Source organism: Emydura macquarii, unplaced genomic scaffold (genome assembly GCF_026122565.2).
Source record: "Emydura macquarii macquarii isolate MOO-44397 ecotype Brisbane River unplaced genomic scaffold, CSIRO-AGI_Emac_v2 contig_480, whole genome shotgun sequence".
Taxonomy (NCBI): Eukaryota; Metazoa; Chordata; order Testudines; family Chelidae; genus Emydura; species Emydura macquarii.
This window is the reverse complement of record NW_027130617.1, coordinates 13,646,209-13,660,877: the sequence shown is the minus strand read 5'-3', so window position 1 is coordinate 13,660,877 and position 14,669 is coordinate 13,646,209. Positions and strand designations below refer to the sequence as shown.

At 40.9% G+C, this 14,669-nt stretch overlaps 1 protein-coding gene across 1 annotated transcript in view; it reads right to left on the bottom strand.

Annotated features, from left to right (window-relative positions):
* LPAR3 (lysophosphatidic acid receptor 3) overlaps nt 1-14,669 on the bottom strand; it is a 30,915-nt gene that overhangs the window by 15,233 nt on the left and 1,013 nt on the right. The window contains exon 2 of the mRNA XM_067538562.1: nt 1,078-1,834. Within this exon, the coding sequence (XP_067394663.1) occupies nt 1,078-1,813 (736 nt within the window). The 5' untranslated portion in view covers nt 1,814-1,834. The remainder of the gene's footprint in view (nt 1-1,077; nt 1,835-14,669) is intronic.

The window sequence follows — 14,669 nt, the reverse complement described above, 5'->3', positions numbered from 1 at the left end:
AATGGGTACACAGTTCTCATTAAATGGGAGCTCTTGTCTGATTATTCTTTGGTGTTATGGCTCTTTGTTGCAGTAGTTTCACGCTGACTATCAAAGTCATTACACAGGGGGAGCAAATTATACTAAATTATCCCTAGTGAGGGCAATGAAAGGGCAGAACAGTACATCTGTAATGGGAGTATCGGAAGATGTAATATTTGGGCCCTGTTCAACATTGCAGACTTTCACTATTTATCTGTTTAAAGTGATAAGAAAATGTAAAGCTCATTCAGGGCTCTAGGCGACTATTACAGTATTGTAAATATACAGCATAAAACCCAGCAGTTTTCCCAAAGAGGAACAACCAACCTGCAAACACTCCAACATGCACTCCAGCATCAGCCTTTATCACAACTCCCCCTCTCCAAAAGCTTGGGTGAAAAGATGGACCAACCTGTGTATCCAGAACGTCAGCAAAACTGAGCTTTTACAGATTAACGGAAGGGAAATGAATCCAAGGTTGAGCACTACCCCATTGAGAATACATTGCAGACAGCTCCCTCTCTGATACGGAAGGAAGTTCTAGTTACCTCTGTGGGCTACAGCTGTAGCAATACGACACAGCGAGATAGGCAGGTCTGAAACAACTTTAGTGTTTCATTGATCAAATCCTACACCTACAGGTTAAACACCCACAGAATTTAATCTCTGGCTCAGATTTTCAAATTCAATGGGATTTAGGCACCTAACTCCCTTAGACTCCTTTAAAACCCCCATATTTTATTATTTTAATCTCGACAAATGCTCTGGTAATGCTGCTGTGAATTTTAATCAAACCTCTTCCTTCCAGAGACCTTTCTATATTTTTTTTTAACTATAGAAAAAAAACCACGTTCTGTCTACAACCAAACCGTTTAAGCAGCTACCAGATGAGGAGACATTTGGTCTATCGTTTGACTGGACCTATGCTTTTGTAATTTTTCTTGGTTCTATTAACGAAGTGGGTGAGCAGGCACCGGCACTTCAATATCCAAGAGATTTACAGTTATTTTTGACAGCCACACTGATTCTTATACATAATTTTCAATATTGTCTTACCTAAGACAGTCATGACGGTCTTCATAAGCTTCATCGGTGTCCTCCTACGGCTGATGGATCCACTAGTGTGTGGAGATAAGACATTAGTTTTCCTCTGGACGTACATGTAGATTCTTAGGTAAACCACCACCATAATGAAGAAAACAACTAGATTTGAGACAGTCCAGAATATCAGATAACTTCTGCTATAAATAGGAGCCAGGGAAGAACAGGTTGAGATATTGCAAAGGCAGTTCCAACCCAAAGTAGGCACAGCCCCCATAAAAATAGCAATGGCCCAGATCAATAAAATTAAAAAGGTGACTCTTTTCTTTGTGAGGTTACTGTGAACCCTCATCCGCACTACTGACATGTGTCGCTCAACAGCTATCACCAATAAATTAGTCAGAGACGCTGTCAGGCTGGTGTCCAGAAGCCCCTGACGCAAAAACCATCGGTTAACAGTTAATGTTTTAGACACTGGGCCAGTGTTGAACATCAAGTATACATAGGCAATGCCAGCAAAAAAGTCTGCCGCAGCTAGATTGGCCAGCAGATAGTAGAAGGGAAAATGAAATCTTTTGTTTTTGACCACAGCTGCTATGACCAGTGAATTTGAAATAAAAATAAACAGGCAGAAGAACGTCCCAAAACACAAAACAATAACAAGCTTTGTCCCTGACCACTCATCTACAGTGTCAGTGTTGCTCATGTTATAAAAAAAGTCCATACGTTTATCATAGTGGCACTCGTTCATCCTGGATCAGAGCCTTACATCCTAGAGGGGAAAAGAAAACAACATGGATTAAAATTCAGACCTTGTCTTTGCTTGAAGCACTACACTACAATTGCTTCGCGTGTAAATGTTCCTGGACAATAATTTTCACATCAGAACTAGTGCAAAAGGAAATGCTGTCTGAAGGAAAAGCTGCTCCAATATAGTGTCTCATTATGTCCCAATTTAAAAAAATTAATCACATGCTTGATCTTGATGTCAAATGGAACTTAAGCAGATGCTTAAAGTTAAGAATGTGCTGAAGTGCTTTGTTGAATCTGGGACTTAAACATTAACAAGCATTTTGCAGATGATGAAGCTGAAGCTCAGAGTTTAAGTGATTTGCCAGAGGTTATTCAGAAAATATGAGGCAGAGCCACAACCAGAACCCTGGTCATCTTATTCCCAGTCCTGTGTTTGAACCACAAGCCCATCATTTCTCCTGATACCCAGTTAAGAGAGCGAAACCCCCTCAGAAATCCTGCATCTTTTCCAATTTACTAACCTAATGATATAAAGCTTTTACTTGTGAAGTATTTTCCTGTTTCTGAAGCATGTTACTAGATACACTACGTAAACATACACTGTTTAAGGCATGTAGTCTCAATGCATGCACATAACTCCTATCAATAATAAATTAGTTTAAATGAATGGATTGAAAGGTGAAAATATATGTTATATTACACTTTAGAATAATGAGGCCCAAGGGTGCAGAGGATAGAAAACAGGTGGAGGAGGGGGCACTGGTTTGTGCATATAAAAATGAAGTGTCAGCCACTGATTCTGGATTGACAGCCTTATAGAGTAAAGTCTCCTATTCATTCACAAGAAAGGTCAAGCATAAGCAACAGCAGCAGCGTGAGCTTTCATACACTGTCAACACTATTTTGGACAGACCGCTACTACAGATAAAGGAAGAGATGGTTTATTCTCCATCTTACTTCACACTTCGACATGTCTGGGCTGACTGTCAACATCAGCCAGAATAGAATTGTTACGATGTGTTCACTAGGAACTGTACTGAGATCAAAATCATTTAATGCAGAAGATTAAACAGCCATCCGATGGTAATGACTATCAATAACCTTGGCACAGAAAGTGGGAGTGTACTAATAAAATCTGCAGATGACACAAAATTGGGAGGTATTGCTAATACGGAAGAGGAGTCGAATTTCATACAAGAAGATCTGGATGACCTTGAAATCTGGAGTAACAGAAATAGGATGAAATTTAATAGTGCAAATGAAAGGTCGTGCACTTAGGGACTAACAACAAGAATTTATGCTATAAGCTGGGGTCATATCCATTGGAAGCAACAGAGGAGGAGAAAGTCATCCTGTGATCGACCAATACACCAAGATCTATGAGCCATTAATGTGATGCTTGCAGTTATGAAAAAGGCTAATGCACTCCTAGGATGCGCATCAGGCAAGATACTTTCAGTAGAGAGAGGGAAGTGGTATTGTCATTATACAAGGCACTGGTGAGATCTCATCTGAAATACTACGTGCAATCCTGGTCTTCCATTTAAGAAAGATTAATTCAAACTGTAACAGGTGCGGAGAAGGGCTACTTGGATGAACAGAGGCATGGAGAACCTTCCTTATGAAAGGAGGCTCAAAGACCTTGGCTTGCTTAGCCTAACAAAACAAAGGCTGAGGGGAAATCTGATTGCTATCTATAAATACATCAGAGGGATAAATACTGGAGTGGGAGAGGAATTATTTACATTAAAGGGCCAATGTTGGCACAAGAACAAATGAATATAAGCTGGTCACCAATAAGTTTAGGTATGAAATTTGAGAAAGATCTAACCATAAGAGGCACGAAGTCTGGAACAGCCTTCTAAGTGGTATAGTGGAGTCAAAAAAGTGAACTTATTTCAAGACTGAGCTTGGAAAGTTTATGGAGGGGATGGTATGATGAGATGGGCCACATGCCATTGGCCACAAGCCAATCTGTGACTGCTATTAACAAATATCATTAACGGCCAGAGATGGGATGCTAGAGGGGAGGGCTCTCAGTTACTACACTGAATTCTTTCCCAAGTGTCTGCCTGGTGGGTCTAGGATGCTCAGGATCTAACTGATATATTTGGGGTTGGGAAAGAATTTTCCCTGAGGTCAGATTGGCAGAGACCCTAGAGCTTTTTCTCCTTCCTCTGCAACATGGGCACAGGTCACTTGCTGGTTTGAACTATAGTAAATGATGAATTCTCTGTAACTTGAAATCTTTAAAATCAAGATTTGAATACTTCAGTAACTCAGCCAGAGGTTATGGACCTATTATATGAGTGGGTGGGTGAGGATCTGTGGCCTGCGATGTGCAGGAGGTCAGACTAGATGATCAGGATGGTCCCTTCTGGTCTTAAAGTCTATGAGTCTATTAAACTAATCACCGCTGCTGGATTTGAACCAATGACCAGGGATGAAAAGCTCCACATTCCAGCACCAATCCTTGAATATTCCAAACATCTTTAATTTTTTAAATATTGTTAATTTTCTTCTCCCTTACTCCTCTGACATTTTTAAATAATTACATTAGTACATGAAAGCACATCAAATAGCATGGAACTTTTCTGGTACCGTCTGTTTTACTGTCATCCAGAATCCAGACAATAGTCAATTCCTTGTCATAGAACATATTTCTTTGCATCAAAATCAAGTACATCTTCAGAAGGGAGAACATAGGGAAGGAAACAACCAACTCATGTTTTGCACATAAACACCTCCACCATCAAGGGTGACTCAGGTCTACAATGAAGAAAAGTCAACTGGAGTTAGCCCCCATACCCCCATATGTCCCCAATGCAGTAGAGTGTAACTGGACAGTCAGCAGACTCAAATGCAAGAATGCTCTAAATGCTACAATAAAGGCTAGAAAGTGACAAAAAGACTTCTGCAGTTTGAGGACAACAGCCATGCATAAAACAGTGATGTGCAGGGAACACTGCTCGCAAAGGCAATATAGGATCAGAATCTTCTCGACCTGGCACAATATTTGCCAACTTCACAGGGAACATTTACAGGATGATCCAAACTAGAAAAATGTTATAGGCAGGGACAGCAGAAAAATCTGGGGAAGTTATAGGGAAGCTTCCCCCCCCCCTTTTTTTTTTTTGGAGCACATTTTACCTTAAATACTGTGTAATCATCATTCCAGGAAACGGTTATATCTCTTTTAGCTACCAACTTATTGTATGACAACAAGAGTCAAAGGGATCTGCAGACACTTTCGGTAATTTCTGATTCTCCAGTGATGGGGGTAACACCCTCCCTTGGTAACATGTTCCAGTACTTAATTACCTTTATAGTTAGGAAGAGTTTCCTAATATCTAAATCCCCCTTGCTGCAGATTAATCTGATTACAGTACTACTTCCTTTCCTCCAGTGGACATGGAGAACAATGGATCATCATCCTCTTTATAACACTGTCCTAAGCTAAATAAGTTAAATGCAATAATTCACTACTATGCAGCAGAGCTGGAGAACAATGCTCCATTCTGGACTTGGGTTTAAACCACCAGAGATGTCAGGCACAAAGAGTGCGCGGGGAGTGGAACTTTGCCGAGCTCACAAGGGCACAGGGCAGACATCACTCCACAGCACTTCCCACTAAGTGGTTTATTCAGCAGTTTGTAAGTAAAGGTACCCCACACCCAGAGGCTGTAAACTAGTGAAATCGGAAAGTGGTAACCTAGCCTGAGTAACCAAAAAAAAAAAAAAAAAAAAAATCAAACTAAGGCCTGCCCTTTCCCCTTTCACCAAACCATACCTTTATGCGGAGTCGTGTCCCTCCTCTCTCTTTCACCCTCTTCCGCTCTGCCTATTATTGCGATGGTCACATGCATGTTGCAATGACACTGCCAGTCTGCTCCTGTTCTCCCTACACATCACATTCCCACTCCCCCTTCCCATCTCCCATACACACACCACAAGCAGGAACCAGGAGAAAAAGAGGTCAATGTGAGGGAGAGGCTGAAGATTTGAAAAGCAGGGAACTTTGTTAACAAGTAGGCAGGTGGTAACTGCAGAGGGGAGATTGAGAATGAACAAAGGATGGGTTAGCGGGAACATCTCAACTGCCTTTCCAGGCTGAACAACATGGCAGGAGAGGCCTACTGACAAGAATGGGTAGAGAAAAGGAACACCCAGCCTGGGAGCCAGGTGAATATAAAGAAAATTGAATTCTTTGACTCCAATTGATTTCCCCACTAGGGTTTACTTGGACCAGCTAACAAGTGTTAAAACAACAACTTACTTGTCTTCACAGGATTTTAATATGCTGGTTAACATGTTAGCTAATGTGCTTAAAATGCACCTTTTTACTTAGTGTAGGTGTGGCCTCTAACTTACTTGCTTAACACTTTTACCAGTTAAGCTATTAAGCTATTTTACCAGTTAAGATATTTAGGTGACAGTAGGCTGAAAAGGTGAGAGGTTGTGGCTCTGGCTTGTCTAGTTGCAGGTAATTTTTGGCAAGGCTGGTTTAACATGACAACAGTGCGTTATGATGTTATTGAACATTTATGCCCTTGAGCATTTGATATTTTACAGCCTTTTATTTTAATCTCAGAAGGATGGAGAATTTCCAACCCTTGGTAACACACAAAAAGTGCAGAAGGTCATGTTTACGTGCCTAGAAATCTGCCTTCTTGTGCTAGTTCTCAATCAGTCTCTCTCAACTTCTCAAGATAGAGGGTCTCCTTCTTAGAGCTCTTAATTTGAGGATGTTCTCAATTTCTGGCAAGGGGAAGCATTAGGTCTACACCGGTAAGCAGTCATGAGTTGAGAATTATGCCATCTCTACACCCTCTTTCCATGGCAACTAGCTCAGAAAAAGGTTGGAAGCAGGAAGATCATTAGAGCATATCATATTTTGGGGTCAATCCATCAATTTATAGAGTTCATTCATACCTTCACTCTTTTTTTCCAGATTGACAATTACCGTCAACAGTAGTACATGTTGCTCAGTAGGATTTTTTGCCCATGTTGGAAGGACCATAACACAGCAACATAGCAAGCATGCAAGACAAAAGAGAACTATAAATTTTCAATTAGCTAACAGGAACAGGGCAGATAAGAGCAGAGGTCCATCCATTTCAGTATCCTGTTTCCGATGGACACTAATATCAGATGCTTCAAAGGAAAGTGCAAGAAACCTCACAGGACACAGTTATGGAATAACCAGCCCCTTAAGGAGGTTTCTTCCTAACCGCCATCAGCTAGACCTTGGCTTATGACCAGAAGCATGACCCTTTTCTTTTTCCTATGTAATGTAACTTTGAATAATTTTATTACCATAATAGTTTGGATAAATACTGAGTGCCCAAATCAGCTTCTCGTGCACATTTAGCCAAAATTCTCATCCCATTTACATCAGTGTAATCCCATTTAAATCAACAGAATAAATGTAGGGGGAATTTGTCCCAGTATATTTAAGAGCAATTGTAAGGCGTCAGTATGGTTAAATGGTTAGAACACCAGAGTAGGAGTTGGGAGACTGTTTTATTCCCAATTGCAACGGACTCATTCTGTCCTTGGTCAAGTGACTTAACCTCTCTATGCCTCTGTTTCACCATCAGTAAAGTGGGGATAATAGAAGGATACCTATATAAAAAATACAGAGATATACCATAGTCGGCAATCCCTTGATCCGAGAATGATCTCTACCATGGATTTACATATGGGTCCAGAGATGTCTCAGGAGTTCAATCCTGGAACCACAGATCTACCCGCAATAGGTACCAACATTTCCTAGCAGGTCAGCTGCCTGCTGGTAGAAAGCTCTTTCTTTTTCCTTCCTTCTCTCTCTTTTCATCTTCAAGGGCAAGACGCTTCTCTTCGAAGCGGGCCAATGCCTGATGGAGGTTATAGCATCACTGAGGTCAGTTGGTGGTTTGCTCCTCCCAATTTATCATGTTCACATCAGTTTTCTTAAGATAGGCTTTCAGTGTATCTTTGTAGTTTAGTTGTCAGTTTCTGCTGACAGCCACAAAATCACTGACCATGGGTGAGCTGAGAGTAGAGAACTTGTTTTGGGAGGTGAAAATCTGGCATCCACACACACTGCCCAACCCAGCGTAGTTGGTGCATAAGGATCATTGCTTTGATGCTGGTGACATTGGCTCCAATGAGGGTGCTGGTATTAGTGCAGTGATCTTCCCGCTTGATGCGAAGGATCTTCTGGAGGCATCGTTGACGATACCTCTCCAAACTTTTAACGTGTTGTCGGTAGGTCACCCAGGTTTTGAATCTATAAAGGAGTGTAGGGCTGACAATTATCTTATAGACCTGAATCTTGATGTCCTTCCGTAGGTCATGATCTGTGAAAAAGTGTCAGAGCAATTTCCCAAAGGAAGCACTTGCGCACTGGATCCTGTGCTGAATCTCACTGTCAGTTTTTACATTTTGAGAGAGTTGGCTATCAAGGTAGCAGAAATGCTCGAAGTCTGTCCCTCAACAGTAATTTGTGGTGGATCATGTGCAAGACCCGAGGCAGACTGATAGAACACTTTAGTCTTCTCAATATTAAGTGAAAGTCCTAGGCTTTGGTACGCTTATGTAAAAAACATCCAGTGTGGACTGAAGGTCAGTCTCAGTCTGGGCAAGGATAGCACACTACTCAGCATACTGACGATCAATAATGGATGCCCTGAGGATTTTAGACTTCGAGTAGACGCGTCGAATATTAAAAAGCCACATATCCATTCTATATTGAATGTCAACTCCAATGGAAAGACGGTCTTTAACGAGGACCAGAATGACTGCTAAATAGTTGAAGAATAGAGTTGGGGCAATAACACAACCTTGCTTAGTTTTGATGACAAAAGAGTCAGTCTCCAAGCCATTACAAAGAACAGTAGCAGTCATCTGATCATGAAGCAGCCTTAAGACCTTAATAAATTTTGGGGGACAACCAAATCTGGCCAGCACTTTCCACAGGTCTTCACAATTAACAGAGTCAAAGGCCTTTCTTAAATTGATGAAGGGCATATACAGGTCCTGATTTTGCTCCTGGGACGTTTCCTGCTTTAGGTGGGCAATGAAGATCATACATTTAAAGCACCTTGAAATCCATTAAAGAAATGTGCTTCACAAATACAGACTATTATTTACCGTACTGAGTTGTGTCTTTATTTTGGCCCAGTCCCTTGATAAGTCCCTTGAACTCTCATACCTCAAAGTTCTTCTAATTAAGCTGTCATTGGAGTTGGCAAAGCCGTGCTGAGCACCAAGGATATCCAGCAAAATATGTGGACAAAGGTAAAACTGTCTGAGAAAAATGTTAAAAGGGTGCTCTAGATGGAACCCAGAACATTATTACTGAAGAGATTAACAGTTTGGACAACGATCGTCTAGGCATTTTCAGAACTTCAGGTTATGCCTCAGGGAGTGCTTCCTCAGTGAGAGACCTTAAATTGCATAGTCATTCCCAGAAAAAAAAGCTTTCTGCCTCTTCTACTTCACAAAGGGCTGGTCTCCACTACACAGTTAGGCTGACATAAAGCAGCTTATATTGACCTAATTATCTCAGTGTCTACACTAGAGCCATTCTCCCACTGATGGAGTTATGTCGTCAGTATAGTAGGGCACTTACAACTCCACAAGAGAGGTAAGACTTATGGTATCTGTGTAGACACTGTATCCCTTACATCAGCTGTTGACTGTCTTGTCAATTTCAGGGCAGGAGCCATGAAATTGACAAGAAAGCACTCAGCTGGAGCCCAGCTGCCTCCTGCTCCCCTGGAGAGCTGGGCAGCTGGATCCTGCTCTGGGCTAGGAGCTGGTGCAAGAAGCCCCGGCAGCTTTGGACCCCCTTTTCCCCCCAAGCTGGGCACTGGGGTGAGAAGCCCGGACAGCTTTGGACCCTGCTCTCAGCTGGGCACTGGGGCAAGAAGCCCAGGCAGTTCCCCCTCCACCCCCACGTGCTCCCCGCTGAGAAGTGGGGCAGCCTTTTCAGTTTCACGACTTGGTGAGAGAAGCCGGGGCAGCTGGAACTTGCTCCTCAAGAAGTTTTGATGTCTTCCCCCAGCTCCTCCCGGGGAACGGGGAGCGGAGGGGAGGAGGCAGCTGGGCTCCCAGTAGGGAACTGCCAGCAGAGCTGAGAGAGACTGGACTCTCAGCTCCCCACATTGCCCCTCTTAGGTCAGTGGAAGTGCTTCTGATGAGGACATGCACCACTTCAGTAATTACTGCAGTGGCTGTAAGTCGACCTGATATGGGTCGATTTACATTTCTAATGTAGACATACCCAGAGATTTAACGTCTTTAAGCTGCCCTTCATTTTTCTGATTAGAAAATGGACGACTAAGGGTATGTCTATATTGACTCCCTTGCTTCGGGCTCCAGAGATCGATGCAGCAGGATCAATTGAGCAGCCAATGGAGACCCGTTCAATCGATCCTGGAAATGCTCTCCGTACAACACAGTAACTCCATCCCCCGGAAAAGAGTAACGTTGCGACAACTGGAGGGCATTTCCCATCGGAGCAGCACAGTGAAGACGCCACGGTAAGGGACCATAAGTAAGTCGACGGGAGATCTGCATTCTACAATACGTACCTTGCATATCTCCCATCGACCCAGCATGGCAGTGTAGACCAGGCCTTACTTCCTTTACTTTCTAATGTTGCAAATACATTATAGAATGCCCTCTTCCTGAGATTGGTTTCAAAGTTTGGAGAAATGCAGATTGGTAGGGACCACACTGTTCAATCTACATATAAAAACAATATCAATTTACCCAAATAAGCATGAGCTAGTGTGTTTTCTAAACTCCCCCCGCACACATTTGAAATTGCATATGAAATAACCCAGCAGTGTGATTGCACCAATAACCCAAGAAATGCATTCAGCTCAAAGAACAAAGAAGGGTGTGTAATGCAGCAGAAGCCAAAAATGTTAATATGTAACCATAACTGGGAATTTAAAGAGGTAAACACTTTGGGTTTTTTTTTTTAAATTAATCTGATCTTTTTAAAATAATCAATAGATAGATTACAAATACAACTGAGAGAAACAGTCTCAAAACACAAGTTTCAGTTTACAGAAATCATAGCCTATCTATTCGGAATTAGAAAACATGCGAGCTCATCCCAAAATGTCTCAGAAGCAATGATAACAGCTTTTCAATGTTACTATCCCTGGGAGTTGACAAGATCTTTGTTGGAAGAGTCCAGAGAGAAGCCTAGGATCTCAGAAAATTCATGTTTAGCATCTTAGTTGATGCCCTTAGAATCCCCTGTGGTTGGGATTTTGTGATACTTAGTCCATTTTTCATGGAACTGGCAATATGCTTATTAAAAAACATTTTAAAAACCCTGCTTGTACAAATCAGAAAACAAAATGGCTGTAAAAAGTGTAACCATATCATATTTAAAGCTTTTACTGACTGATCACGTAATCTTTTTATGTCCAATTTTGATTAGCTTTATTGCTGTTTCCATTAAAATGTTTCATCCATATAATATTAATTTGGAATCCCTCTCTAATTAGAGAGCCCTAGATTTCTGTAACAACCCTATGCTTTTCTGGAGTAATGCAGTTTCTAAAAGGATAGTCTTTTCTTTCTTTTCTTTTTTTTTAGTTTAAGTTATGGTGCCATATGGATTTGTGTGTATCAGCAGCATAGTCCTTGAGTTGCTGCCTTTGGTGCCTCCTATATACTGAAACATCTGAGGTTTTATTATTTACCAAACAGCCTTGTATCTATTCAAGATATGTGGAGTGAACAAAGGGTTTAAGAAAAGATTATGGGGTTTTTATGCCCTGTTCTCTCCCAGGAGAGATTAAAGATCTAAACCTAAATATGTAATTGCACAGGCCATCAGAGAAATGGTACCAGCCACCGACAGCAACTTGTATAGAAGACTGATAGACATAAGTAATTAATTCTGGTAGCAACATTATTGAGACGCAAGTGGAAAGTGCTATTCTGTTTGAATGATATACTTCTGTTCCTTTATAGGAAGTTGCAGAATATGATGGAAGGTCTAGAGCTGCAAAGCACATTTAAAATATTGCCAAGGCAGAGCTAGTCTGAAGTTTAGGCTCTTTGATCTTTTAAACTTTATTACTTTCTAGTTTAAAGCTACCTTATCATACAGTCCTTTGCAATGCCCTGATCCACTACAGAAAGCTGCTAAGGGCAGAAACCCAGTAACTCACTAGTTACCACAAGGCTAGGTTCCAGGCTTTGGTAATTTAAGATCTTCTGAAATTATGGTTCAGGAAGTCTACATATGGAGTCCAAAATAAAAACTTCATAGCAAAGCTTTCATTTAAAGTCTTCCCGACTGGGGCTCTAAAAGGAGCTGGCAGGCTATCCCATAATGTGAAAACAATCACACCATTTTAAATATTTAAAAGTCAATCAGACAGCTTTTATATTTTTGTTACATTTTTTCAGGTACGTTTCACAAATACCTGTCAAGCTGCAGAGCACACATACCATTCTGTTCTTGTATCCTTCAGAACTTTATTCCCAACTTACTGATGACCAACAATTCTACTTTCTAAATTAATCAGTTGTTTACTGTTTTGTGCAGAAGAAGTGTGTAATGGAACACCCAACTCAGCCAGTAACAAAGCCTCCCTTAAAAAAAAATTTAATCAGTACGATTAAATGAATATGATTCAGACTCTAATCTATGGGTAGGTACATAATTGTAGGTGACATGACATGCATGGCTACTCAGCTCTGGCTTTTGCTCAGAATCATCTGAATCAGAAGATACATGGCCATTAATCTGACTCTTGAGCATCACTATATGGAGAAACATTAACTTGGTTGTCGATTATGCAGATTTTTTAATTTACGGGTGTATCACACTTCTACAACAAACTAGTCACGACATAATTATGTTAATTTTTTAAAATGCTATTTTACTCTAAATAAAATGTTTTAGATCTTTTAGATAAATTGCTGCTTCAAGTTTGGTCTTCATAAAAGAATGTGGCAACTTTCCACAAATGAAAAGTAAACTGAAAAACAGCAATACCATTAATTTGTTATATGTGTTTGTCATGGGTGTACTTGAGAAAACATTGCTTCTCCATGTTGCAGGGAGAAATATTAACTTTTCCTTACATGCCAAAAACAAAAACAGAAAGATAAAATATGCAAACTGTTTTTCAAAGAAAACTCTCAGTGGATTTTGTCCTACTGTGTCTATCTTCTAGACCAGTGGTCCCCGAACTGTGGTGGATCGGACACCCCCCGGGGGGAGGGAGGGTAATGGAATAACGTTCAAGATAGTGCAGCAAGGCCTGGGCCAGCCCCCAGGCGGGCAGAGAAGGAGCACTGCTCTGCCCCAGCTCAGCCCCAGCCCCCAGCTCCTGGCCCCACGCCCGCTCCCAGCTGCACTCCTCAACCCAGGCCCCATCCCTGCTCCCAGCCCAGGCTGCAGCACCTGACCCCGGTTCCTGAGGGTGCACAGGCTGCTGTTCTAGACCATATGCATGCCAAGGAAGATATTGTCTTGATATCTGTGTCCTGTACAGCACTGATCAATCTAAGAAGTTGTATTTGGGTAGCTGATAATGTACAATTCTGTGCATGTGGAGTGGTGGTGTACAGAAATGACTGAACTTCACAATAGCATGAAGAAGGTAGGCATACACACTCTGGTTTTTAAACACACAGGTCTCCCACGTTACTGAAAGAAACCAGTAAGCGTGTAATCCCTTCATGCTGATACTGCTCCTGATTAAATTCATTGTTGCTGAATATTCCTGATTAAATTGGACTGAAATTAAAAACATTGAGGGTGACCTAGTGACTTTTCATTTTTGTATCATATGATAGGGTTTTGCTTTGCAGTATTTTCTGTCGTACTTCTGAGAACTGCATAAAGGAGGTAAAAAACCAAAACCTGCACTAGTCATTTTCTCAGTGCTCCAACACAAAAGTTACACGTCTGGCTACACATGGCCATTTTGGATTAAACAGTGTTCCAAATGTAAGGAGTAATAGCAATGTATTACAGCCCATACAATGTTCTCTTCTAAATTTACATTACAGCAGGATGGATAATATGCCTACTTGCCTGACTCTCTGTGACAGAGAAAAATAAAACACAAAGCAGCAATGTTTTCTCAAGTACACCCATGACAAACACATATAACAAATTAATGGTATTGCTATTTTTCAGTTTACTTTTCATTTGTGCAAAGTTGCCACATTCTTTTATGAAGACCAAACTTGAAGCAGCAATGTATCCAAAAGAGCCAATACATTTTATTTAGAGTAAAATAGCATTTTTTAAAAAAAAATTAACAATTATGTAGTGACTGGTCTGCTGTAGAAGTGTGTAAATTCAAAAATCTGCATAATAGACAACCAAAACATACAATCATATTTATGTTCCCTTGTGTAAACTAATCACTGTCATCAGCAATGGTAAGAGTGTTGCAACAGTTATTTGTGCTAATTTCATGCAGTAATTTGTAAACAAAAACTGCAATTTCATAACACTGCTAGTGATCATAAGTCTTTAAAACAATAAGTCTCATAAGTGACTTGCCCTTCCGTTCACCAGTAAGTGGTATAGATTTCACAGTACATTAGTTCACATCATCTTTTAAATTATTCATTTAGTCTTAACACCAGGTCAACACAGGAAGCACTCATTTTGCTAATATGGCTTAATTGAGTGCTTACACTAAGCCATTTATTTCATAGTCACAGCTTTAATAAGTTTATCTTAAAGGTACTCTTGTAATGTGCCACCCTAGGTGCCAGTATCAGGACAAGTTTTTCAGAAAGTTAGTTTTGAAATAAGGTGGGAAGTATTTCCTCCTCCTAGTGAGATAATGCTTATCTATCCTGACATGCTA